The sequence below is a fragment of the Chamaea fasciata genome, unplaced genomic scaffold (assembly GCF_029207755.1).
Source record: "Chamaea fasciata isolate MVZ Bird 193981 ecotype frontalis unplaced genomic scaffold, bChaFas1.0.hap1 SCAF_12, whole genome shotgun sequence".
Taxonomy (NCBI): Eukaryota; Metazoa; Chordata; class Aves; order Passeriformes; family Sylviidae; genus Chamaea; species Chamaea fasciata.
Genome location: NW_027094097.1, coordinates 6,976,919 through 7,001,482, shown reverse-complemented (window position 1 = coordinate 7,001,482; position 24,564 = coordinate 6,976,919). Strand labels below are relative to the sequence as shown.

The window sequence follows — 24,564 nt, the reverse complement described above, 5'->3', positions numbered from 1 at the left end:
CTGCCTTGGGCTGCGGAGCGGCAGAACGGCGTGGAGGGGGCTCAGGGAGCTCTCTGTCCCCGCACCCAAGGGACATCTGGTGGCTGGGATCGCCCCGGCGGCGCGGTCCCCGTCCCACCATCGGCCGCGGCTTAGCGCGGAGCGGAGCGCGGCCCCGCGGGACTCCCGCACGGCCGAGCGGGCGGCGGGAGCCAAACCCGGGCCGAGTGTGACACCTACCTGCCAGCACCGGGAGCACCGCGCCCGCGGCCGGCCCTGCGCGGGGCTGCGCCCCCGCGGGCCCCGCCGGGACAGCCGCAAGCCGCGGGCCGGGGGCAGCGGAGCTGCGCGCCGGCGCCGGGGAGCGGGGGAAGGGAAAGGGGCCGCGGCGGCCCCCGCCGCACCGAGCGCCTTTGCCCGTGCAGGCGGCGGCTCCGGCTGCCGCCGCAGCACCGCCGCTGCAGAGACGCGGGCTAAATCTGGCAGAAAATCGAACTCATTAGCAAAGTTCACCAGCTGATTGCTTTGCATAAAACACGACACTGATTGGAAGTAATTAGGTTAAAAGATGGGACTGCGCTTCGATTTGGTGTTTCTAACAAGTGCTTTTGTGCGTGGCCTGATTTAAGCCTTCACCTCTGGGAACAGCGTCCCTCCCGCACCCGGCCCCGTCCCGCTGCCGCGACCGCTCTCGCCTCCGGAGCCCCCCGACCTTTTAAAAATTTCCTGCCACTTCCAAAAAGGTTTCAGGTACTAGCGTGAGGTCCTAAATGGAGCCCCGCGTCTCATTTAAGACGTGCTTTTATTTTTCCGCAGCTATGCACATATCTGTCCATTGCAAAAAGAGAGTGGTTTTGATTCTGTTAAAAATCTCTTTTAATTAAATATTTGCATTTTACAAAGGCGGCTGCAGGTTTTTTTCTTTGTTTTTTTTTTTTTTTTTTTTTTTTTTTGTTTTTTAATCTAATACGTATAACCTATTTCTTTTTTTCGTCTCGTTTTTGCATTATAGTTTAACTCACACCCAAGGAAAAAAAAACAATAGGCATAAAAAATTAAATTAAACTTGTATATATATATTTTAAAACTATGAAACAATTCGGAAAAAGACACAGAAATGTATATATTTATATTACGAAAACAACATTAATGCCTGTACAGTTGTCTTGATTTCATAATTTACTTCAAAGATACTGTATTATCAATTTAAATACAAAAAAGCTACATTAAATATACAGAATAAGATTTAATACAAATCTTTCTGCTTTGTGTGTTTGAGAGAGAGCGTGTCACTCGTTTGCTTTTCACTTGCTTAAGACATTTCTGGGCGGTTTCCACCCAGCCATTTCAAATAGACTCTATAAACTTCTGAAGAGGGTGCTGGGAGGGAGGGGGGAGCTGGTCTTTTTCTGTTTGTTTTGTTTTTCTTTTGGTACTGGAAAAATAACTGCCAAAGCAATTTATTATTTCTCTCAAATAAATTAAAAAAAATGAAAGAAAAAAAAAAAAAAAAGAGAAAAGGAACAAAACCACAGTCCCAGGAGGGGTTAGGGAGGAGAAGCCGATATTAAATGTTGGACATACCTTTCTTCAGTTCGTAAGGTGAGTCTTTGCAAAGGTCTACTTGGGACTGGCTCCTGATCATTTTAGTGTCTTTAGCCAGGCTCTCGGCTCTGCTGAGGACAGTCTGATTTAATCCATTGAAGTGGGCGCCGGGGGCGGCGGCGGCGGGGCCGCCTGCGGGGTGCCCGTGCAGGGCCCCGAAGGAGCCGTAGTTCGTGTAGCCGGGGTAGAAGGGCGCCGTGTAGTAGAGCGGCCGGGGCAGGACCGCCCCGTTGGGGAAGGGGCACTGCGCGGCCGGCGAGCGCGGCCGCGGCGGGGAGCGGGACGGGCCGCCGCCGCCCAGCACGGCGGGGCCGGGGGGTGCCGCCTCGCCGCCGGCCTCCTTAGCCTTGTCCGCCGAGGTGGCGATCTCGGCCAGCGACCAGAGCTTGGGCTTGGCGAGGGCCGCCTGCTGCGGCGAGTGGATGACGGAGGCGCCGGTGGCGGCGGGCAGCAGCGGGTGCAGGTCGGCGGCGTGCGGCGGCCCGGCGGCGGCGGAGGGCGGGCGGAACGGCGGGGGCTCCTCGCCGCCCGTCGGCGGCGGCCCGCGGCCCGCCGGGCACGGTCCCAGCGGGGAAGCGCCGGGCGCCTTGTGGGGGACGGGCGGCCCGTCGAGCCGCTCCTCCGCTAGCTCTTTGCAATCCGAGTCGCTCAGGCCGCTCTCGGCCTCCCGGGGGCCGGGGGACTCCTGGAGGCGCTCGCAGCCCGGCGCTGCCTTGGGATCCGCTGCTCCTGGAAAGGGGAGAAAGGACAGGGGTGGGGGGGCAGCTCTCGGGCTCGCCCTGCGCCCCCAAACCCGCCCACCCACTTCGCCACCCACCCCTCGGTCCCTGTCGTGGCCAGGCCCGCACAGCTGCCCGCCGGCTCCCCCCGCCCCGGCTGCCCGCTCGGGGGAACAGGCCGCAGCGCACCGGGCCGGGGGCTGCCCCGAGGGCGCGGCCGCGCTGACCCGGCCGAGCCCGCTGTCCTACCTGTGTCCGGCGTCCCGGGGTCCCCCTTCTCCTCCAGTTTCTGGGGCTCGTCCTCGTCGTTTTTCTCCAGGTCGATGTTCTCCTCTTCCTCCTCGTCCTCGCTGCGGTTTCGTGGGGTCCAGGTCATTTTGTTCTCCTTCTTGAGCCGCCGCCGCGCGTTGGCGAACCAGGTGGAGACCTGGGTGAGGGTCATTTTGGTGATGATGGCCAGCATGATCTTCTCTCCTTTGGTGGGGTAGGGGTTTTTCCGGTGCTCGTTGAGCCAGGCCTTGAGGGTGGCCGTGGCGTCCCGCGTCGCGTTCTTGCGGTACGCGGGGTCCCCGTAGGGGTAGGAGCCGAGCGGCGCCGCGTACGGGTGGTACCCCAGGGAACCGGCCATGCCCGGCGTGTGGTCGTAGGGCGAGCCCTGGGGAGAGAGGGAAGAGTGGCCCGGCGGGGCGAGGTCAGCGGCCGCGGGGCGGCAATGACAGGGCAAAGGCAACGCCAGGGCCTGCCCGCAGCCCCTGCCCGCGCCCCACCGTCTCTCCCCCCGCGCCGGGCCCTGCCCGGCTTCTCCCCCGGTTCTTTCCCGGGAGGAAGGGCCTGAGGGCTCTCCGGGGCCCGTAGTCTCTGGCCCCAGGAGACCACCGGCTGCCTGCAGCAATCCAGCAGCTCTCCCCCAAATGTAGGAGCGGAAAAGCAAGTGGGCAGCGCGGCGTGGGGGCGGACAGCGGCAGGGGGACCGGAGCCTACCCTCCCCCCCCCCCCACGCTGCGATCGCGGCAGACAACCTGCCGGGCCCAGGCGGCCGGGCGGGCTGGGCCGCCCCTCCCTGCCCAGGGACGGGAGGAGGCAAAAATAAAGGCAAGAAGAAAAGGGAGAAGAAAAGAAGATAAAAGAGAAACAAAAACAGGGGAAAGAGGGGTAAAAATAAAAAAGGCAAAAGAAAATAAAAGGATGCAGAAGAAGGTGAAAAGGAACTGTGAAACTCTGCCCTAAACACAGAGGAGAAGCTGAGCCGAAGTCCCCGGTTTTTGGGGGCAGCTGCGGGGCGTTGGCTGCGGCCGCAGCTCTGCGGTGTGGATGTCCCGCACTCGGGCTGGCCCCGCGGTGCCCCGCGGGCGCGCACGGCGGCGCAGTGCCCTACCTTCCCCTTCCCTTCCCCGCGCAGCCCCGCGGAGCAGCTCGCGGCCATGGGATTAGAGCTCTGCAATATTTAAGCCTAATTATCGCCGTGCAGAGGAAAGTTGCCTGGATTTATTGCCCGGATTTCTCCCATCGCCGACCGGTCCTGAGTTCATTCTCTTTTCAATCACAACAAGCTAATTGTTGCAGAACTATGATTGGCGGTTTTTATATACTTAATATTAATTCTCTTTTTTTTAAAGGGAATGAAACCGGTCCTTGCCTGCCCTGGTCCTGCTCGCCCGGGCCGTGCCGGCGGCTCCCCCCGCGCCCGGCCCTGCCCGCCGCTGCCGCCAGCAACAGTGTGAGGCAGGGCACGGCGGTGATGCGGGAAAGTTGGGCGGCGAGGCGGGGAGCCGCGCTCCCTTTTGTCCCCGGGATTTCAAAAATAAAATGGGAACAAAAAGCAGGCCGGGGGGGGGGGGGGGGGGGGCGCAGGCACCCGCGGGATGCCGTCGTGCCCGGCGCGGTGCCGGCTGCCCGCGGCTGCTCTTACCACGTAGGAAGTGAAGGCGGCGGCGGCGGCGGCGGCCGGGTCGGTGCCGTACTGGAGGTGGGAGTTGTAACCCGGGGAAGGGGCGGTAAAGGCGGTAGATCCGGCATAAGGGGAAAAAGCGGAGCCCGAAGAAGATCTCCCAAGTTCATCGGTCCTGGGTCCGGAGATCACGCTGGTGCTGTACGCCGGGCAGGAATAGAGAGCCAAGGACGCTGACGGCTGGTACAAGTAACCCTGAGGATACGACATGGCCAGGCGCACACATATACCCGGGAGCCCAAGGCGCCGGGAGGGAGCCGCCGCGCTGCCGGGTTGGGGCGGCTGCGGCCGGGGCTTCGCGGGCGCCTCTCCGCCCTCGCCAGCTGGGCAGCGGCGGCACCTTGCTCTGCGCCGGGGCTGCTGCTCCGCTTTCGCCTGCAGCCGGGCACCGCTTCCTCCTTTTTCTCCCCCCCTTGCTTTCCCCTCTTTCCCTCCCCCCTCCTCTCTTTCTCTCCCCCTTGCACTGGGGGCTTTTTTTTTTTTTCCCTTCCTCCTCGCTCTCGCTTTCCGAAGGGTCCTGCCAAGATGCTAAGTTGGAAATTGCAGCTCCTGACGCCTTCAGCACGGCCCGGCGAGGCTCCTCCTTCGCGGGGTGTTGTCAGTGGAAGGACTGGCAGGACCCCGCTGGGCTGCCGCTGCCGGGCCCAACCAGCGGGAGGGCTCCGCGCTTCCCTGGCCCTCCCCAGCGCTCAGAGGCTCAAGTGCGCCGGCTCCTGGATTGCAGTCACCTCCGAGCCATTTAAGATCAGCTCCAACTTTCTGCATGTGCTAAATACCGTGCGGAGCCGCGTTGCGCCGGAATGCAAGCCAATCAGTATATGAAAAAAAAATAGATCTTTAATAAGATTTATTAGCCGCCCGGCTCCCCCTCTGCACAGCCACCCCTCCTCATGCTCTCTGCCCCTGCCCCTCCCTCCGCTAAATCATTGGAGGTGGGGTATACGGCGGACTGGTGCTGTTAGTTTTGATTTTCTTAACAAAAAAGGAGGTTTTCGTCCGGGAAGAGCCGCAGCCCTGTCCGTGGGCTGCTCGGCCGGTCACTCCCGCGGGCAGGGGCCACCCCGCCACCGGACCTGTTGCGGCGGCTGTGCGGGCGGAGCGGCGGCGGGGGTCCGGCCAGGAGCGGGGGTCAGCAAGGATTTAGTCTTTCCCAGCGCCGGTCGCGGGAGAAGGGCGATCCGGAGGGGAGCGGAGGGGGCTAAGATGGGTCCGCAGACAGCGCTCAGAGCGAGGGTCTGCCCGCGGATCTAAGGAACACACCGGGTATCCTCCCCCCGCCCTCGGCTCATTGAAAGGTCGAGGGGAAAGCAGATTAAAACCATATGAACCGGGATAAATCCCTGCCGATCAGAAGATGTAATCTCCTGTGATTCCACCAGATATATTTCCCAATAGAAACATATCCCGATTTATTCCCTTCTCGCATTTTTTTCCCTTGCGATTGAGGCAAGGAGCTGCTCCAGCGGCCGCGGACCCTCGGCCATCGGGATCTGCCGTGCCTTTCTCGGTCGAGGGGCGATATCATAAGATTTATAATTTTAGAATTTGTTTTATTTTGTAACTTTTGCGTTTCCCGACCCTAATGCTCTCGCCGCGTTCCCCCGCGGGACGTCCGCGGAGACGCGAGGAGCAGGGGTGTGTTTTAAGACGGGCAGGCCGGGCCAGGAGCTCCCCGTGTCGCCGTGGAGGCGACACCGACGCCGCCCCGCTCCCTCCGTCCGTCCCTCCCGTTGCGGCGGCTGTGCGGGCTCCGTCCCGGCGGCAGCATCCACAGCCCCGAGCTGGGCGCAGGCTGGGACTCGCCGAGCGGCCGCGCTGCAGGGCCGGTGCTGGGCGGGAAGGGCGCGCTGTCCCCGCTGTCTTCGGGGGGGATCGCGGCCGGCGGGGCGGGCGCTACCCGCCGTACAGCAGAGTCCCCCGCCGTACCCTGCCCCGCACTACAGTACCCATCAGGCCGCGGCCCCGCCAGACCCGCCCCCGGCCGTCCCGGCGCATGACTGGCTGTTCCCCCGCCGGCGGCGGGCGCTCCGCTTCTTCCACGGGCCCGCGGAGCTGTCCCTCAGCGCGGGGTGTGGAGGGGCGGTGGCAGCACGGGCGCGGTTGCGGCGGAGTCCGGAGGCGGTGCTGACGGGACGGCGCGCGGAGGCGCTGCGGGCCGCGGCGGCCGCCCCCGGCCCCACCCGACTGCGCTGAGCCCGGCCCGGCCCGGGTGCGCTGAGCCCGGCCCGGCCCGGGTGCGCTGAGCCCGGCCCCGCCCGACTGCGCTGAGCCCGGCCCGGCCCGGGTGCGCTGAGCCCGGCCCGGGCCGAGGTGAGCGGGGCCCGGCCCGAGCGCGGCCCGCTCTGTGGCGGCGCTGCCCCGCCCCTGGCGCCCCCTGACGGGCGGCGCGGTTTGGCCCCGGCCCCGCGCTGGTCCCGGCAGCGCCGGGCGGGACTGGCGGGGCCGCACCGGGCTCGGCTCCTCCTTGGTGCTGCTGCCGAGCCGCGCTCGGTCTGGCCGTTCCCTCCTCTAGCCTCTTGCCCTTCCCTCGCCCCTCGTTTTGTTTTTTATAAATTTATTTTTTTTTTTTTTCATGTGCGGTGTGCGGAATTTCATCTCTTTAAGCTCCGTGTGGTTCTGCCCCGGTAAACGAGAGAGGTCCATCGCCGGCTGGCGCGCTCCCTTACATGCTTAATCCACACAGGTGTGCACTTTCATCAGTTTTCGACTGCTCAGTGTCACCGGTATTTGTCCCCGGCTTCATTATAGCGATCGCTCTGGAGCACTGCATTTCTTTCTCCACTCGAAAGCTCTTCTGTCATAATCCTCTGACAATCCCCCTTGTTCGGGGAGTGAGATATCATCTGGTCAAGTTTTATACATTTAACATTCATTTTATATGTGAGTAGAATAACTAACTGCTTTTCCGTGCTCCTTTCTTTGTAGGAAGAAGTTTTAACCATCTTCCCATGGCATCTGACTTTTTTGAAGAGAAGGTAAGGTTAACGTCATGTAAAATTACCCTCTTTATTTCTGATGTTCCACTAATCTTTCTTCTGTAGGCATACATTTGGAAACTGTGGTGAGTTCATGCATACTTTCATGCCTTGCAAACATAATACCAGAGCTGATTAATAAACGGTAGTGATAGGACTCTTATGCCGTCAGGATTGTAAGTGCCTATCAAACTGACATTCTCACTACATTATGCCACTATTATATTCTTTGCAGTTTTAAAAGAACTGTAGATAATTATTCAAGATACTGAAACATTTAGTTTATAGTTCTTTTGCTGTGGTTGTCACCTTCACTTTATATCAAATTTGAGACTCATTTCTTAACGATGTCTCTATTTTCTGCTTTATTTGCACATTGATAGCTCTATGAATGACTGAATGACTAGTCACAGCAACTTTTTCCTCTGATAGCAGCATATTAAAATGTGAAAGCCTAAGACTAATCTGCTTTGCAGGACTTTCCAGCCTTCAGATCGAAGGGAAATAAGAAGTTTGTTTCAAGATTCTTACGTCGTTCATCAGTTCTGTTAACAAATGTGGGGCTTGAGGATTCATTTGCTGCTTCTCTGCATTTTTGCTGAAGGTATGTGCATTTGAAGGTATGGATGAGTTCTTGGTATCAGGAGTTTGTGTATTTTGCAGCTGCCGGTGAAACTATAACAGTGCATAGTTGATGTCAAAATTCTGGGCTTTCTTTAATTTTCTCATGATTTTTTGGAAGATAAATTGTTAATGCAATAGAAAAAACACTTGCCCTTAAAATCTGATTTAAAAGTGGGGAAGATTTACAGGCTGGCTGTGCACACTTGACTTTATTTAAATTTAGGCATGTGAATTTAGATTCAGCTTCTATAAATAAATAATTAAAAATCCCTATTTTTATAGCCTTCAGTCTGATGGGCTGGTCCTGCAAAGCTATTAAAAGGGTCTTTGGTTAGTTTAGTAGTTGGATTCCAGTAGGGTTTTTGGTGTGAGAGAAACTTGGATTTGAGATGACTGCACAAAAAATGACCCAAAATATAGCAACGTTTGAATTTGCATATTTGTTTTTCTACACTGGTTTCTTTTGCATAATTTCATTTAGATTGTGCAAACGTGGTGCAGCATAAAATGGCTTAATAAATTAGTGCATGAATGTACAGTAGGGATCAGCTGAGAATATTTTCTTTCCAGGAGAAACAAATGAAAATAAGCAGAATGATCCTGAAAGTAACAGTAAACTATATTTTAAAAGTACAGCTATTGGTAGGCTCTAACTGCAAGTGGTTTGGTTCCAGGTGGCTTGTAGTGAATGGAGTTAAACTTAGCTATCTTGCATATGATACACCTTAATTTAATTAATTTAATAGCTACTTTCTGTTGAAACTTTAAAATCTAACGATCCTGTTTTTATTGCAGTCTTTAAAGATCTAATCGTTCTTCTGTGTGTCTGAGATGTAAAACTTAGTGCAAGGAGAGGCAACAGATTGGTTCCGTCATACGATTTTGTTGGGTTTTTTTGAGAGTACTTAAAAGATTATGATGGATAATGCTGTCTTGCCAAAGAATGCCGACACAGGTGTTCATCATTATCTTAATTAAGATCCTGAGAAAATGTCATCTTTCGGCATGAATTATGGAGGGAGATGCATTAGGAGATCATTTCAACTTTTTTTTTTTTTTTCTTTTTACAGGGGTAGATGAGAAGGAGGCTGTTTTCTCAAAACCTTTTTGATATGTCTTTATCAGAATACCTGACCTTAGACACTGAATTTGTTTCTCCAGTTCATTTTGGGATGACATTACCAAGATGTGTGTGATGCTAGAGGGAATCCTCCTAAAGAAAAAAAATTAAAAAGAAATTTCTCTACAAGTTTCATTTAAAGCTGTCCTCTTACAAAAAAAAAAAAAAAAAGCTGTGAGACTCGGATGGTAGTGGAAATTTCTGCTGGAAACATCAGAGATGTTTTGTACGGTATATTTAAAAGTATTAACAACTCATAACTGAGAAAAAGAAATACATGTGAATATTCATATTTTAATTAGGCATGAAAAGAAAAGAAAATTTTCCTTCTCATCTTTGCGCTACCATAGAAGTAAAATTAATTCGCATGCAAAGAGGAGGGAGGGGCCTGTGTCTTTCTGTGTTAAATCAATACATTATTTACTGTCAAGAGCTAAAAAAATACATGTAAAATATTGTACTGTAAAACTTAGGAGCCCTTTCCTGCAGACCCTGCTGCTGCTTCCCTCAGGTGCAGCGCTGGGAGTTCCAGGGTCAGGCAGTGCCGTGGCAGTGCCGGTGTTTTGGGCTCTCAGCCCGGGTAAAGGATCCCGGGAGGAGCTCTCTGGGCAAGACACCCTCAGCTGCTCTGTTGTTTCTTCTGCCTCCACTTTCTTTTGCCCGAGATGCTCCTTGTTCACACTCTCTGTGTCTGTGGTCTGAGAGCGAGGTGTAAACTCGTGAACACCTAGAATAACTCTTCTGTGCCTAGCATGTGGGTATTAGGTAGCTTAGAGTTTTGTTTTTCTCTCCAAGCCTTTTTATTTTAAATCTCTTCTTGTCTGCTGAAAGAAACCTGATTATCAGTTCCCATCTTTTTTTTTTTTTTCTTTTTTAAATTGTTTCAGCAGCCTTTTTAGTGTGTCGAATAAAATACAGAAGTGCGGCTGACAAGCCTTTCAAGCACCTAGTTATTGTACTGAGCATGTAACTCCAAAGATCTTGACAGTATCATGGGAGAACCTGAAACTGTATTTCAGTTCCCTTGAAGTTTCCTGTAATTAACTTAAATGGCATTATTTGCTTGAATTTGTTGGTGTAGTGTGGACTAAGTTAAGAATGTCTTCAGGGTTTATTTTACTTACAGTTCCATGGACACATGCAGAAAATAGACTCTGAGCGAAAAATGAAAAACTGCTTTCTTTCATGTCTGAAACAAGCTTTTCACTTAAAGCAAGCCACATCTACTGTTAGTTGGCTCTCATAGCAAATGAGGAGCAGCTCAGTGGGAAGGGTGGCTGTGGCTCCCTGTGCTGTTTTACGGGATCTATGTGAGCCCATAGCTTCCCTCATGGTGGCAAATTCCCTTTTTGCCTGCAGGTGCTGCAGCGTGGTGGGAGCTCCTGTAGCTGGAATCAGGCCTCCAGTGTGGGTGTTAGAGGTGAGTGACTTAATAGCAGTGTTGTGTTCCAAAGATTTTGTGCTTTATCTGCTTTACTTACATATATTTGCAGTCCTTATGACTGGTGTTTGCACGAGCTCAGCAGTACCTCTCTGAGGAGAAACATAAAGCCAGGTAGCCTTTCTGGCCTTACACCCAAGGAATTCTATTTAGCAGTTCATAATTTCTGGGGTTTTATTAACATTAGAGCTTTTTAGTCTGTATTCCTTAATGTGGGTAGTGCAGATGTAGATGGTTCTTGAAGCTGTTTTTTGCAGGTTAAAGTGAATGTATTTTTAGAGCCAGCATATTTTTTCTTTTTTTATTATATAAATCATTGCTTGAGGAAAAAAACAAACCAGTTGGACCTTTCAAGGTGAATATGGATCACCATAACAGAGTTTACTGTACTAATAAACATGTGACTGATGACTCTCCTGCTCTTCCTGAAGGAGATGCGCTTTCCTGAGCAATATCTTTTTTCCCAACAGAGCAAAAACAAGCTTTTTCTTTTCGTAAGCACATATTTTTCACAGTATTTCTTTAGCATTTCTAGCACAGCTCAAGATCACAGCATTTACCTCTGAAATATTCTCTGCTGACATCTACAGAAATTTTCATGCCCTTCAGATTTAATTTTGTGTATAATAATGCATGGTATAATATGTAGGTCTTGTGTTTTCAATTAAGCTGTATTAGGTAACTGTGCTCTCCTTTCATATCCCATAGCAAAGTATCAATATCCAGATGGCAGTGTGCTGGGATAAAAGATAACTACAGGCTTGGCTGCTACTGTAAAGCCAAGAACAAACATTTTAGCCTGTGTGATAAATAAAACCCAGGTTGAGACTCGGCGTATTGGAGTTGCACTAAATAATTCTACAGCACTGTTTATTACTGGTTTCATTGGATAATATGCAGCTGTAAAACCTGCTTGAAGCTTTTATTAAGAATACTCTGTCATTATAAAAAGGTGCCTACGACTTCTTTATGATACTGGCAGTGTGAGAATTACTTTGTGCTGACTTTCTGGCTTTTGTCTAGGAAGGACCTTGCTGTCTCCCAGCTCCTGTGGGCATTAGGTTTCATGAATGTCTCTTGGGAAGAGGACAGCTCTGTAGAGCCTAAATTTCAAAAGTAATTTTAAAGGTATTTTTTTCCTTTATGCTTTTTCTTAAGTTTATTTCAGTATTTAATTTATTACTGCAGTTAAAATTCAGCTGATGTTCCCTGTAGTATACACTGTGCTACTGTGTCCCTAAGTAAAACTTAGGCTGAGGTCATCCAGGTAGTTCTTTGAGAGGAGGCTGCAGAAGGGTGTAGAGACTTTTAGACTGGCTGAGAAGGGATGGGAAAACTTGGTAGCAGGCAAGGGGCTAGACCTGGTTTTGTCTTCTCCTTGCATTTCTGGCACATCCTATGACCTAGATTTGTTCATGTAATCTCAGCCTCACTTTACCTAAGAGGAACTCCTCTTGTCTCAGGAATGTTCAGATGCAAATTGGTGTCCATGCTTATATAATTATTAGACTGTTGTGCTTTTGAGCAAGAGCACGTGATTAATGCTGTTACTGGTTCATTAGCAAAATGCCATTAAACTTTGCCGTTCCTCAGATCTTTGATTTCCATAGACACCTGTTTGTGGTGAGCCTCTTGGAACCATCCAGTGGGATGTGGCACTAACATAGTGTCTGTGGGATTTAACAACCGTACTGGATCAATGGGTGAAGAAACCCTTGCATTGCTCAGTCTGTAATCCTTGTTTGTCAGAGAAACATGCTGTCTGAATTAGGGACAAATACTATATTTTTGTTCCATCCCCCATTCTCCGCATGTCCCTTCTTTTTATCTTTATAGATTGCACCCAAGGGAGAAGCCGTGAGATCCACAGTGGGAAAAATGAACCCAGCAAGCAGTCCATCCTATCCTGTACCTCCCTGAATATGGGAGAGACCTAGTCCAAAGCCAGACTGCAGCTGGGCTTGCCGTCTTTTTAACCATATTAAGTCCTGTTCACAGTTAATGGTAAGTAATCTGCTATGAGTATGATGTGATTCGTTAAGCAAAGCATTACAACAGGGTCACTTTCCTTTGTGGTGCTGGGTTCAGTCACTTACAAAATGCAGAGTTAATGTTTCCAGATACATCAACTTTATTCTCATTTCTGTTGAGAAAATCGCAAAGTGCTGGTGACAAGAACTGTAATAAGTATGTTTTTCTTTTCTTTCTATTTTTTTCCTCACCAGGTGAGCTCAGTGAGATGGTCTCAGCAATGCTGAAGAAGGACAGAAGTGGAAGGCAGGAGCTGTTTCAAAGCAGGATTCTTCATCTTTCAAACATGAAGACTTTCTAAACTTCATTAGGTAGAGTACTGCCAAACAGTGTCATGTCAGTAATGTTGCATGATGTAATATGGCATTGCTATATTCTTTGGTGATCATGTGGAGCTGCATTAAATAAACGAACGTGTGCCAGTGACTTAAATGAACATTATGAGTGGGAGCAGTAAGTGGAGAAGGTGGGTACTAGAGGAAATGCCCGTAGCCTTTTTTTAAGCCAGTGTCTTTCTTTTTTTAGCTCTTTCCATAACCAGTAGTTCTTTTGTTTCTTGATAAAGATGGAATAAAGAAAAATACCTTTTCATTCAAGAAATTGAATCTAGTTCAACTTCTTAACCAGAAAGACTTCACAGTCCCGCTAGCTGTTAGAGCATCTTAATGCTTTGTCCAGCAGGAAATTGCACTCACGGTGCTGATCCATTAACATCTGTAGTGCAGCAGCGTGTGCTGCTCTTGCTCCTCAGGGCTTGTGAAATGTCTGCTGTGGCACAGCCCTCTGTGACCTCTTGCATTGAAGAATGGAATTCGTGAGTTCTTTTCTGTCTGGAGCTTGTGGGAGCTCCCTCTGGAGCCAAATAGTTCTGAAATACTGCAAAAAGAAGATCTGACAGTGTTGTCTGGGAGATGTGACTGACTTAATTATTATTAACATTTATTAACTACCTTACAATGGAGTGGAAGAGCCGTTGCCTTCATTTTTACAAATAGGAGAACTGGCATGTAAGGAAGAATGAATCTCTTCTATCTTCTGCAATTCTTGACCCACCTAATTAGGTGATTGTCACAAGAAATGAGAAGCTGGCTCAGGGGAATGGCACTGGGGGAAGAAGCTGCCGACACGTTCCGTGCGCGCCGCGCTTCTCCCTCACACAATGGCTGAGTATGGGGAGCTGGGCTTCCCTCTGTGAGCATTGCTGGGCCAGGGAGGAGATTTAACAGGGCTGAGCAGCCTGAGGCTGTCTATTGGATAGCTTCATTATAGATCTCATCCAGGGAAAAAGTGGGCAACTGCAACTCATTTCTAGGAGCTACTCTGGTTTTTAGCAATTCCTCACCCACTGCCTCCTCCCGCGTCCTTTTGCTGTGGAGTGGCCTTTCCCCACAATAAGCTGATTCTCTTCATGGCTGATATTTACATTTAGTTAGCCTCTAAGGCACTAACTGCCTGTTCTGGTCTAAGACTTCAGTTCCTTTTTTTTTTTTTTTTTTTTTTTAATAATTTATTTTGCTAAGAAGGGGAGTCTGTCCAGCTGTTACAAACAATAGTGGTTTTGATGTATATCAATAAAGAGTTAGAGATGTATGTTTTCCATGTAGAAGATAAAGAGATTTAAACCCTGCTTTAAAGGAAAGCAAACCTTGGAGAGGTTTACTCTGATGTACAATATGCCCTATTCTTTCATTTTTAAAAACAGTATTAAGGGATTTTTTTCAAGAAAAGAGAAAATAATTTCATCTTTTTGGTTGCATTTTTTTCTTAGTCTCACAGTTGTAAGATAAATATTCAGCATTAGGAGTTGCTAAGGCTAATGTGATTAAAATGAGTATGTGATAACGGGCTCTGCACATTAAAGATTAAGAGCTCAAATTATAGACTCCAGAGGGAAACACTCCATGAGCATTTGTAAATTTTGTTTGTGCAAGAAATGCAGGCTTAAGCCTATGGTTGCAGCTGCACAACAGTTTTATCCTGTCCTATCTGCAGAGAATTCTTTTAAACACTGTAGTGTTAGGGTGAAAATGTAGTGAGGTGGGGGGACAAATGAGGAAATAATTTTGGTCTAAGCATTAGTGTTACTCTATAAAAGTAGATTACTTTTTCACAATTTATTCACATTTACAATGGTCAGTTTATAGCATTCTGAGTGCAGTAGTTAGTTCTTTGTGTATCAATTGATCCTTTATATAGATATAATTCCATATACAACATTTAATCTTTGAATGCAAGTTGAAAATATATTAGCAATTAATTTATGTAGGTTATGACTTTCTTTCCCATGTACTTTGCAGTGATTCCTACCCTAAAGTTGAGTCAGTGTGTGCTTAATGAAAATTAGATGTGAAATGTAATATGTAGAGGACAAAGGAGCATTGAAGTCCTTATTGCTCTTAAAAAGACAAAGGTACCTCAGATAATTCTCCTTTCTTAATCTCCTAGGAGTTTGGTGCATGATTCTTTATGAGCAATTTGGAGTGAATAAAAATATTTTTAGAAGTAGTATTAGTACCAGATATTATTTCTCATCTTTTATGAAGCATAGTTTGGTTTTAAAATTTAAAATGCTTTGCATTTTGAGAGGCTAATTTATAGGCAGTCTTCCCCTGAGAAGGAAAAGCATCTTGGATGTTTGTGGAGAGGCAGGCCTTGTTGTTACATCTGTGAAATTTGCTAATGTTGCAACCATTGAAATAAAATGTTTGTTTACATAGCAGCAGTGGCATTTCTCCTCCTCTTCCTTGTGGTTTTGTCCAACTAGATGTTATGAGTGGCAGTTGCAGTGACTGCTAAGTGTTTAAATGATGACACCATTATGTGAAGTGATTTTGAAATGAGAGATTCCAGCCAAGAATTACATCTGCTCTCATCTCCTTCAAATCATACTCTCTGGCTGTGCAGATTATGATTGATTTGTTTGTGACAGATTGCAGGAAACAGTCATTGATTTTTCAATATTTTACCTTAAAATTATTTACAGTTGTAACCGAGGGGAGGTATTTCCATGGGCTGTCAGCCCCTGAAAGACTGGGATAATATTCCCTGCTCCCTGACAAGACAAATTACCCGTAATGAGTGCAGTAGCTGAAGGGTATACTTTTATTTTAAAATATGTCAATAACCCAGTGACTAAACGAATATTGATTCAGCATAATGAAGCCTGAGTAATGTGAAAATGAGCTCTTCAAGGAGCATGGTAAAGACTTTCTTTTTAGCTTGTAGCAAGAAGCTTTTCGTTCTTTACTGTTAGATAGTTGAAATATGCAGTCTTAAACAAGTCATCCTTAAACATTGGTAATATGTGGAGTAACATAACAAAAGAACTTAAGGGGTTTTTTCTGTTTATTTTTTTTTCTCCAAGTTCTTTTTTCTTCAATATGTTTCAGCATTTTTCTTCAATATGTTTCAGCTTAAAGAGGAAAATGCAAGTTATCCAGGTCAGAGATAGAATTACTATTGGTGTAAATGTCTTTTGCAGTAATATTCTTCAGCTAGCATAATGGCATTTTTAATGTGGATTCTGAATATGGGTGTGGAAATATATCTAAATAAACTTTAGATTTAATTTCATATTATTGACTTCTTGACATACTGATGTGTATTTTGTGTGATCAGTCTAATATTCTTGTCCTTCAACAGTTTAGAATGGCTGGTTTAAGAGCACCTAGATATACTGTGGTATAAAACTTAGTTACCATAATGCACATTTTTCTTTTCATAGCATATAACACTGCATGTTTCGTACCAAATGAGAATTCCCAAGCAGTACTTCATTTAAATTACAGTAATTTATGCAGTGCCATAGGTGTGGTGTGGAAAAGCATCTAATAGATTAATACGAATGTACTTCAATTGTTCAGGGTAGGGATTAGATTAAAGACCATGTAGAAGTACAATTTTTTTTAACATTAGAAGTATTGAATGCTAGAAAAAAAACCCCACCTTATCATGTGAAAGGATCAATTGGTCATTTGTATTCAGGAGCTTCATGCAACATTGGGAAGGCTCTGCAGAAGCACTGGGTATAAATAGCTGTGCCATCCAGACATAGACAAAAAGATATTTTCTTGGGGTGTTTGTGTGTAATGTGTCAATTATGAAATAATGTCATAGCCAGAAGCATTTAGTGAGCATGTTTGGGCATGAATACGACTTTCCTTATTTTCTGAGGACTAACTTCAATTGCATCCAACTAGCTTGTGAAAATCTTCAGAAGGATGTTTTCCTATCAGCACACAGGTGATTTTTTCCAAATGTCATTCCTTTAGCACTAGAAACTATTTCAGGAGGCACTTGAGAACCCGTGGCATTGAGAGTTAAATGGCAACCCTGGAATGTGAGATATGTTCCTGTTTTTAATTTGTTAGTTTTCAGGAAAAAAGTGTGATGTACTTCTGAGTGGGTTACAACTGTAAATAATTGTAGTTTTGAGAGGGTTTTTGCATAGCACCTGGGATTTCCAAAATATTGGAGAATTAATAATGGTGAGGCAGTAATAAACTGAAATACATAGCTGTGACAGCAGATAAATTTGGGGCTCTTGTAAATGTTACAAGAGATGTACAAATGTTACAGTGTTGAACCTTAACTTCCTGCTCAGTGGCATTTTACACACCTCAAGTTCTCTGCCTGTTCTTTGTTTCTGTACCTTTTTGTTTCTTTGGCCAGCAGCAGGAGATGGAAGGGGAGGATTCTTGTTCAGTAGCTTTCCCACAGTAGCGAGGAAGAGGGAGACTGTTCAGGGCTGGGTGCCAACTCTGGTGTAGACTGAAGGGCAAATAAATGTTTGTTTTAACAACATCTCCTTTTCCTGAATAACACTGCATGAGCTCATGGTACCAAACTGAGTAACAGCAGATACTGCTGGAGGTAGTGCTGGCAGTGAAACCAAAGTGGGCTCTGCTTGCAAGGCATTTTTCACTTGTGAGACAGGCAACAACTCTGGCTTTGCTGCCTTTCCCAAAGATGAGTTTGTTTATTGAATATCTGGCATTCCAGCTCAGGCCTGAACCGTGTGCTTGGCACTAAAGGCATATGGTGCATTCTTGGCTTTTTGTTTTAATTTGTGGGTGATAGTGGAGATGTCTGATGATGCTGCCTTGGAAGCTCTGCAGGTTATTCATACATCTTTCTGGGTTAGAACTGTGACAATTGTTAGTCCACTTTCAGGTGGACTGTGGAGGAGGAAATGAAAACCTCAGACAAAAAAAAAAATCCTAAATAATTAATTGGTTAAAAAGTTCTTGTGGCATTTGAGAACTCCCAGGAGCAGAACATAAGCCCAATTGCTGTTCAGTTAGGTAAAGGCAGAAAACACTGTGAAATTATGATCATGGGTAGGGAACGGAATAATATAATTTGTGGCAGAGATGAGGCTATTGGTCAGTCATGAAGGACTAATATTTAGGGGCTGTATGTCCCTCAGCACTCGGCACCTTGCAAATTTTGGCCCATTTCAGTTAATTTCACAGTGAACACAGTGCATCAGTATGTTCTTGTGGTGGGTGTTTTTGTGTAACAATTCAGATCTTGATTCCATTACAAATAAAGTAGCAACCAAAACCAATGGTGGATTTTAAATTTTTTTTTTCCTATTTACTCAGCCTCTGTGTTATCTAACTGCTCTAGAGACCAGCCAAACAAAACAAGTTTAGCTTAAAGTGAGAGAGGAGAGCATGTTAATGTAGGTGATGGAAATTGTGCTTACTAGCTGAGCTTTCTCCATGCTGCTTCCTTCCCACTGCCAAATTACTTATTTGAAATCTAAGAACTGTTGTTATGGAACCCAAATCAGAGCAGTCTACAAGTGGGCAGACAGCACTATGTAGAATTTGCTCATCTAAACGTCATGATGACTTGAAGCCAATTCTTTGTGCCCTAAACTACACTTCGAAGGTGTTGTTTCTCTTTGTTTAGATTTGTGGACAAAATATTGCTTTCCCAAAAGCAATTCCTTATATTCAAATACCCTATTCTTTTGGAATGACCATTTTATGTACTAAAAGCTGTCAGTAGTAGCGATAGTATCGCAGTCTTTGGTGTGTTGGCGTATGGTTTATGGTGAACTGTAAGACTGAGATAACCGAATAAAAATACATGAGGGATCCAAGACGCTGGGACAGTCTTGCTTAACTGCAATGGTTAAAAAGGCATGGCTGACTCAATGCATGAGTGTTGAAATCTGTGTCTGGAATTATGGAAACAAGTTGAGAAACTTGAGCAGAATTGATTGTTGATTATTTTCCATTGTAAGAGCTGGGAAAAGATGTATTGTGCTTTTCTGTGGTCTTTAAAGACCTGCAGTGTCCTTTTTCTCTTTTTTTTTGTTTTCTTTTGTTAACTTATCTTTTAATATGAAGTGTCATTCCCAAAATAAAGTAGTGTCCTTGGGCTGGTGGCAACAGCTGGAGTTGCAGAATTCATAAATAATTCAGAGAAGGAGAAAGGGTAGGGGAATTTTTTTGTCATTTGAATCTTTATTATGTGCACACATTTCAATTTAGATATGGCAGCATTTGAATTCATTCAGTATGAAGATTGCACTGACCTGTCATATTTATTTTGATGTCCCTTCGAAGGACCATATGCTCTGTCCTCGGCATGAAAATGATGCAAGTTGCAAACTGAAAGGCAGCTCTGCTCCTGTAGGGATGGAGCCCCTCGCTTCCCGTTGTCACGTCAGTGGATGTACAGCTGCACTGCAGCAGGGAAGGTGGAGTTGTTGTGTCAGTGCAGTGACTAAGTGGCAGTGTAGCCTAGCTAAAGGTGGAAAAAAGGGCAAAACCCATTTGCATCAAGGTATTGTATGGCATTGAAAACTCAGCTGTCACTGAGGGCCAGTTGGTGTGAGGAACCTGGCATGTGCAAGCTGGAAAGGATTAAAGCCAGCTAGAAATCTGCCAAGGTGGAGGTGTGCCATGGTAGCTTCAATGTGGGAATACAATTAATTACTCTATGTTGGAAGTGGGGTTGCCATGCACACAACCTCCTGGGGTTGCACGGGGCTTAGTCTGGATATGCAAGGCTCAGAGCTTCTTCTTTGCCCAGTCCATATCCTCCTTTCCTCTTGAAGCTGCTTGCTTACTCAGATAAAATCTTGGGTAATGTATTTTGGTGGGGGAACAGGGGGAGGAAATATGCAGTTGTAGTTTGCCTCTTAATTAATTCTGCTGTAACCATTGCATCTGGTCCTTCATTTATTTCATTGGTGTGTTCCTGTGGATGAGTGGTACATTTTCCAGAAGTTACAGGCTCAAGTTCAACCATGTCCCATAAGTAATGAACTGCATGATAATGAATAATGTGGGGTCCCTACGGCTAAAGCAGTGTCTGGGATTAGCAATTCACAGTGGATGGATAACAGGATTCTGTTACCAGGACTTTGTTACTGTTACCTTTTTATGTAGCATTAACACCTTAAGACTGCAACCTCCTCAATATTTTCATGGTGTAAGGTGTAACAGTGAGCGGTGACTTGTATGAAGCCCATGGTCCACTGTGCTCATGCCAGGGGCGGAAGGAGGCCGATTAAGTGCAGGTTAGTGAAATACAATAACTAGAAGCTGTGAATGAGAATAACTGTATGCAAAATTGTTTCTTTTCTAGATCCTGCCATCAATGACTGAGCCTCCCTGAAATCTTTTTATCAGTTACTGCCAAGATGAGAAGGAACAAGAAGGAGGAGTGCTTAAGTGGCTTAAATGAGAGTTAATTTCATCTATTTATCAAATGACAGGTTGTTTTTTCCTCAAAAGTCGATTGTCATGACAAGATGCTTTTGGAAGTCATCTTCGTTAAATAAAACTGACAATTTTTAGGCTACAAAGAGCTATTGTATCTTTCTATACAATGTTGTCATTATGGTAAACTGCTGGAAAGTCTATTTTTGAAGTAATTTAACTTGCATACTTCATTCATTTATTTGAATGTCTGTTGAATGCCTTATGAAAAGTTTCTTGCCAGAGTTCTTTTATTCAATGGAATAGTTATTGCTACAATGCTCAATTTATTATTGTCTAAATTACTGTTGCCCATGCCTCCTGCAAAAAATGTTTCTTTATTGTAATTCTTGAACAAACAAGGAATGAATGAGGTTTTGTCCCCTTTGTGTTTTGATCAGTGTAATTTGCCTTTCAGTGTCTTCAGTTTTTGGAATGACACAACACAAAGGTGGTTTGGTTTTGGGGTTTTTTTTCCCCAGCAGCATATGTCTTTTGTGCAATGATTTTTTAATATATACACTGCCAAGATACAATTACTAGAAGGAGAGAGAGAAGCTGTTGGGAATGTCATGTATGCCAAATTAAGAATTATTAGCTCTTACTTTCTGTGCAATCTCTTCAACTAGAACTCGACCTATTGCGTCTGGCGTATACTTCGACTCTAGTGGAACTAATGTGTCCTTGGAGTAGCATTTCAGAGTAACTTCAGATTCATGTTTTTTCACAAGTCTGCTTTAAACTGCTGGGATTAACTTCAGAGAAGGCGAAAGATACAGGCTCCTTTGTCAGCAGCTGTGCTGGTTAAAGAAGGAGGCTTCATGCACGCTTGCTTGCTCATTCTCTCCCTGCTAGGGAAGCAAACTGAACTGTTTCCCTGAGCACACCCTGACTCACTTCAACCAAAGTTAATTGTGTTATCAAATATTGGTTATCCAGTGCCCTGGGTCACCCTGATGAAAGGACGGGGCATACACAGACCAGCTGTGCAGACATCATGTCTGGGAAGGGTGGGGTGTTGACAAGAGTGGTGCTGAGGACCGGCCCTGGTGTGTCGCCTTTTCAGCAGGTGTGCTTACATCTCTTGGATGTGGTAGAAATTGAACGTGTTAGAAAGCTGTGCAGATCTGTCATGCATAATATTCACATTCCAAGGACATCCTGGATAATGCAAAATAAACCTGTGCTCTTTGGCTTACTCCTAGTGTGTGCCAGTATGAGGGGAGAGAACAGTGTGAGTGTGTGTACATGGCAGACACCTATTTCAGGAAGGTGTATCTAGTCAAGGTGTGGGAATGGTACAAGTGTTTCCATTATCTAGAGAACACACTTTTTACTTATCAAAGAGGCTGCCTCAGCCAACACCTGCCTCAGGAGAGCTGGTTTTGACACATGAGCTGCCTTGAGTGGAGAAAGGAGAACACCTCCAGCAGGAGTGGCTGCTCTTGCTTCTCTGCAGTGTTGAATCAGTGGATGCTGTAGTCTGGTGAGGCATCCAAGCTTTTGATATTCCCTGTGCCAAAATTAGAATGATATGGATAATCTTTAGTACTCAAAGACACACTGAGTAAAAGCAGTGCACTGTACAGCTCCTTCAACACTGCCCCTTCTTGTGCAAAGGCTGTGGAGTGTAGGTGCCTTCCTAGAGCTGGCTTGGGCATACAAAGAGCAAGAGGCTTTCTGATCTGCCTGGAACCTGAAAACAGCAACACTTCTTGCATCTCCTCTCAGGGCACTGCCAGGTGAAAAGAACACAGTCACAGAAAGGACTGAGCTTCAGTTCCAGCAGGCCAGGGTTGAGCCATGGCTGAGCTCTCAGTGCTGGCTTCAGGAGTGATGTGCCTCTCCCAAATGACTCTCACGTCTCCCCTGACCACGAACTAAGTGCAGATGAGCCTCCACAGCTCTCTGAGACAGCCCATAATACATACAACTCTTTTTATCTTAAAATGGACTATTGTAGGATGTTTAATGAAATGCTTGTGATTGCCTAGGAATCTATTTACCTGCCTAAGTGATAACACACAGTTAAATCAGTACTGCAAAATAATATCTCACATAGAGCACTGTCATGGATGTTAAGCTGATGAGTAAAATTTTACATCCAAGTACTTAAAACGATCTAATACTATAGTTAAACTGCCATACTGTTTAGGTAGGGCTAAAAAGACAGCAAAATAAACTTCAGGGAAGGCAGATTTTCTTCTTAAAAATATTCCAAATAATAGGTTGGTTTCAAGTAGACTTCCTGGCTCTTTGGTGATTGCTGCATTCAGTCTGAATCTATCAGGAATCTCAGTCATAATGGTGTGTTTATTATTATAAACACATGATTTCTATCTGTGTTCTCCACAAATATGTTGGACAAAACATAGTTTACCTTCTTAACTGGTGCTATATGGTTACTTTCTAACTCCTTTAATTTCAGTTCTAACTTGATTGAATAAAAGATGCATTCCTTAAAATAATCTTTACATCTGTAATGGAACACTTGATTTTATATGACTGCTTGCATACTCCAGACATAGCACATTTTTAAATCAATATGTGTTGACAATACACAGAGATAAAAATCAGTTTATGGCAAACTAAGGAGCAAACTTTCAATAAGACCAATGAATCATTAGAAGTTAGTAGAAAGGGAATATTAGATTTTCTATCTTTTGAATGACGATGTAATATTTTTATAGAGGTATATGCTTGAACAAATGGCTAGGTGTGGTAGAGGAATTCCTCCCAGGCTTCTGTGGCTTTTGTAACATTTGGGGTCAGACTGGGTCATCTTAGACATCCTTCTGGCTTGGAAGGGAGGGAGAAGTCTAAGTGTAGCAAATATCTTTGTAGAATAGCAGCTTCCACTGAAAAGTTGCTCAAAGTTAATTAAGCATGTCTTCAAAAAAGGATTGGGAGGGGTGTTGGGAATATTCCTGTTGCCTAGTGCCATGCCTTTTCCAAAGATCCTCTTTCACCTGGCCACTTGCTCCTGTAGGATATTTCATTGGCTTAGGTGGGTTTCTCTGGTTCATCCATCCTCCCCCCACCCACATTAATCAAACAGCACATGGACATTTTCTTCAGAGCACATATCTTCTACAGAGTGTCTACTTCTACAAAGTGTAATGTTGCCTTTTTGCTAGGAATAATTATTAGGCTGAAAATAATCTGACAGCATCCTGCTGTGGATAAATTAGGTTTGTTCTCTACTAAGATTAGTTAGCTGGCACCCATTCACTAACACATTACAAGAAAATGATTGCAAGTTGATTGTATCCAGTTATCTGCCTTTTTTCTTTTTAATGGGCTTTTTGTTGCCATGCTGTCACCAATTGTGTGCAAGTGGTACTCTTCTTCCAAGTGCCCTGCAGCCTGTGGAGATGGTGTTTGCTGTCCTGTACCATGAAAAGACTCGTGGGCAGAAGTCTTTGGAGGAGGGGAGAGGTTGTCTCTGTAGATTTCTGAATCTTGTGCACCTTTGGTTTTGGCCAACAGGGGTGTGTTCTGCACTGTGGCAATCAATACACAAAGTCCAAAATGCCAGGTATAATTAGCTCATGTGTTTAAATAGGTCTTGTTATTTTTCAGCTTGCAAATACAAGCCTGTTTTCATGCAGAAGTCCATATTTTACTTGGGAAGAATGCTGTGCAAATCGGAAAAAGCATAAAAATTATTTAAAGTTATGTGCTAGTGTTTAAGATTTTGAAAATAACTGTGAGATCTTTATTTCTTTGTTTACGATTGATTAGGGTTAGAGTTTTAAAAGCTTAATGCTGACTCTAAGTGCTTTACAGTCAGTCATTGAGAATTATGGGCTTGGCACGACTCAGGTTTTTGTCCTTCAGTATATCCATTATTGTTAGATGCTGAGTGGTCATTGCACATAGATGACTGGGTTTTTGGGTATTTTACATTTTTACATGTTCAGAAAAATACTTTGTTAAAGCAGCTGCTGGGTGAGTGGAGTAATTAAAGAACTGTACTGCTTTTATTGAAGCTGACATATGCTGCACATTCCTTAAAACTCAGTATGTGAGCAGAATGTTTCCAGGATTTATTGAAGGCAGACATCTAGAGATACTGGGGAGCTTTTAATAGTAGTAAAGACAACTTCCAAGTTTTATGCTGTTATATAAATCTGTCCTTAAGAAGAGAGCTGTTATTGCAATACATTGCTCATGTTCTTCATATTTTGTCTGTATGTTTTATGTATGTACTTGTACACCTACACACAAATGCTTGACCTGACCACTTTTATTTGACAGTGATTGTATATTCTATTTAATATTTATTTGGAAAAAAGAAGTGTTCTGATGCTGACTGAGAATGTCAATTTGCTTGGTACCAAAATAAATCTGCAGTATATTGTGGGGGTTTTTTATTTATTTATTTTTTTAACTGAAATA

The 24,564-nt window shown here is 45.7% G+C and overlaps 1 protein-coding gene and 1 long non-coding RNA gene across 3 annotated transcripts; one reads left to right on the top strand and one right to left on the bottom strand.

Moving 5' to 3' along the window:
* Positions 1-466: 466 nt before the first annotated feature.
* On the bottom strand, positions 467-4,675 carry IRX5 (iroquois homeobox 5). The gene is made up of 3 exons (XM_066194291.1): positions 4,213-4,675; positions 2,553-2,958; positions 467-2,313 (listed from the first exon to the last, which is right to left on the bottom strand). Exons 1-3 carry the CDS (start codon positions 4,459-4,461, stop codon positions 1,547-1,549), a joined length of 1,422 nt encoding a protein of 473 aa, XP_066050388.1. The 5' UTR covers positions 4,462-4,675; the 3' UTR covers positions 467-1,546.
* Positions 4,676-6,565: 1,890 nt separating this feature from the next.
* Positions 6,566-21,362, top strand: LOC136295770 (uncharacterized). Of its 2 annotated transcripts, XR_010722792.1 has the most exons (9): positions 6,566-6,934; positions 7,177-7,226; positions 7,703-7,830; positions 8,921-9,201; positions 10,330-10,390; positions 11,435-11,539; positions 12,248-12,415; positions 12,637-12,753; positions 20,051-21,362. It is a non-coding gene; the product is annotated as an uncharacterized lncRNA (long non-coding RNA). The 2 variants fall into 2 exon arrangements; XR_010722791.1 differs by lacking the exon at positions 8,921-9,201 and having other exon boundaries at positions 6,579-6,934.
* Positions 21,363-24,564: the final 3,202 nt, after the last annotated feature.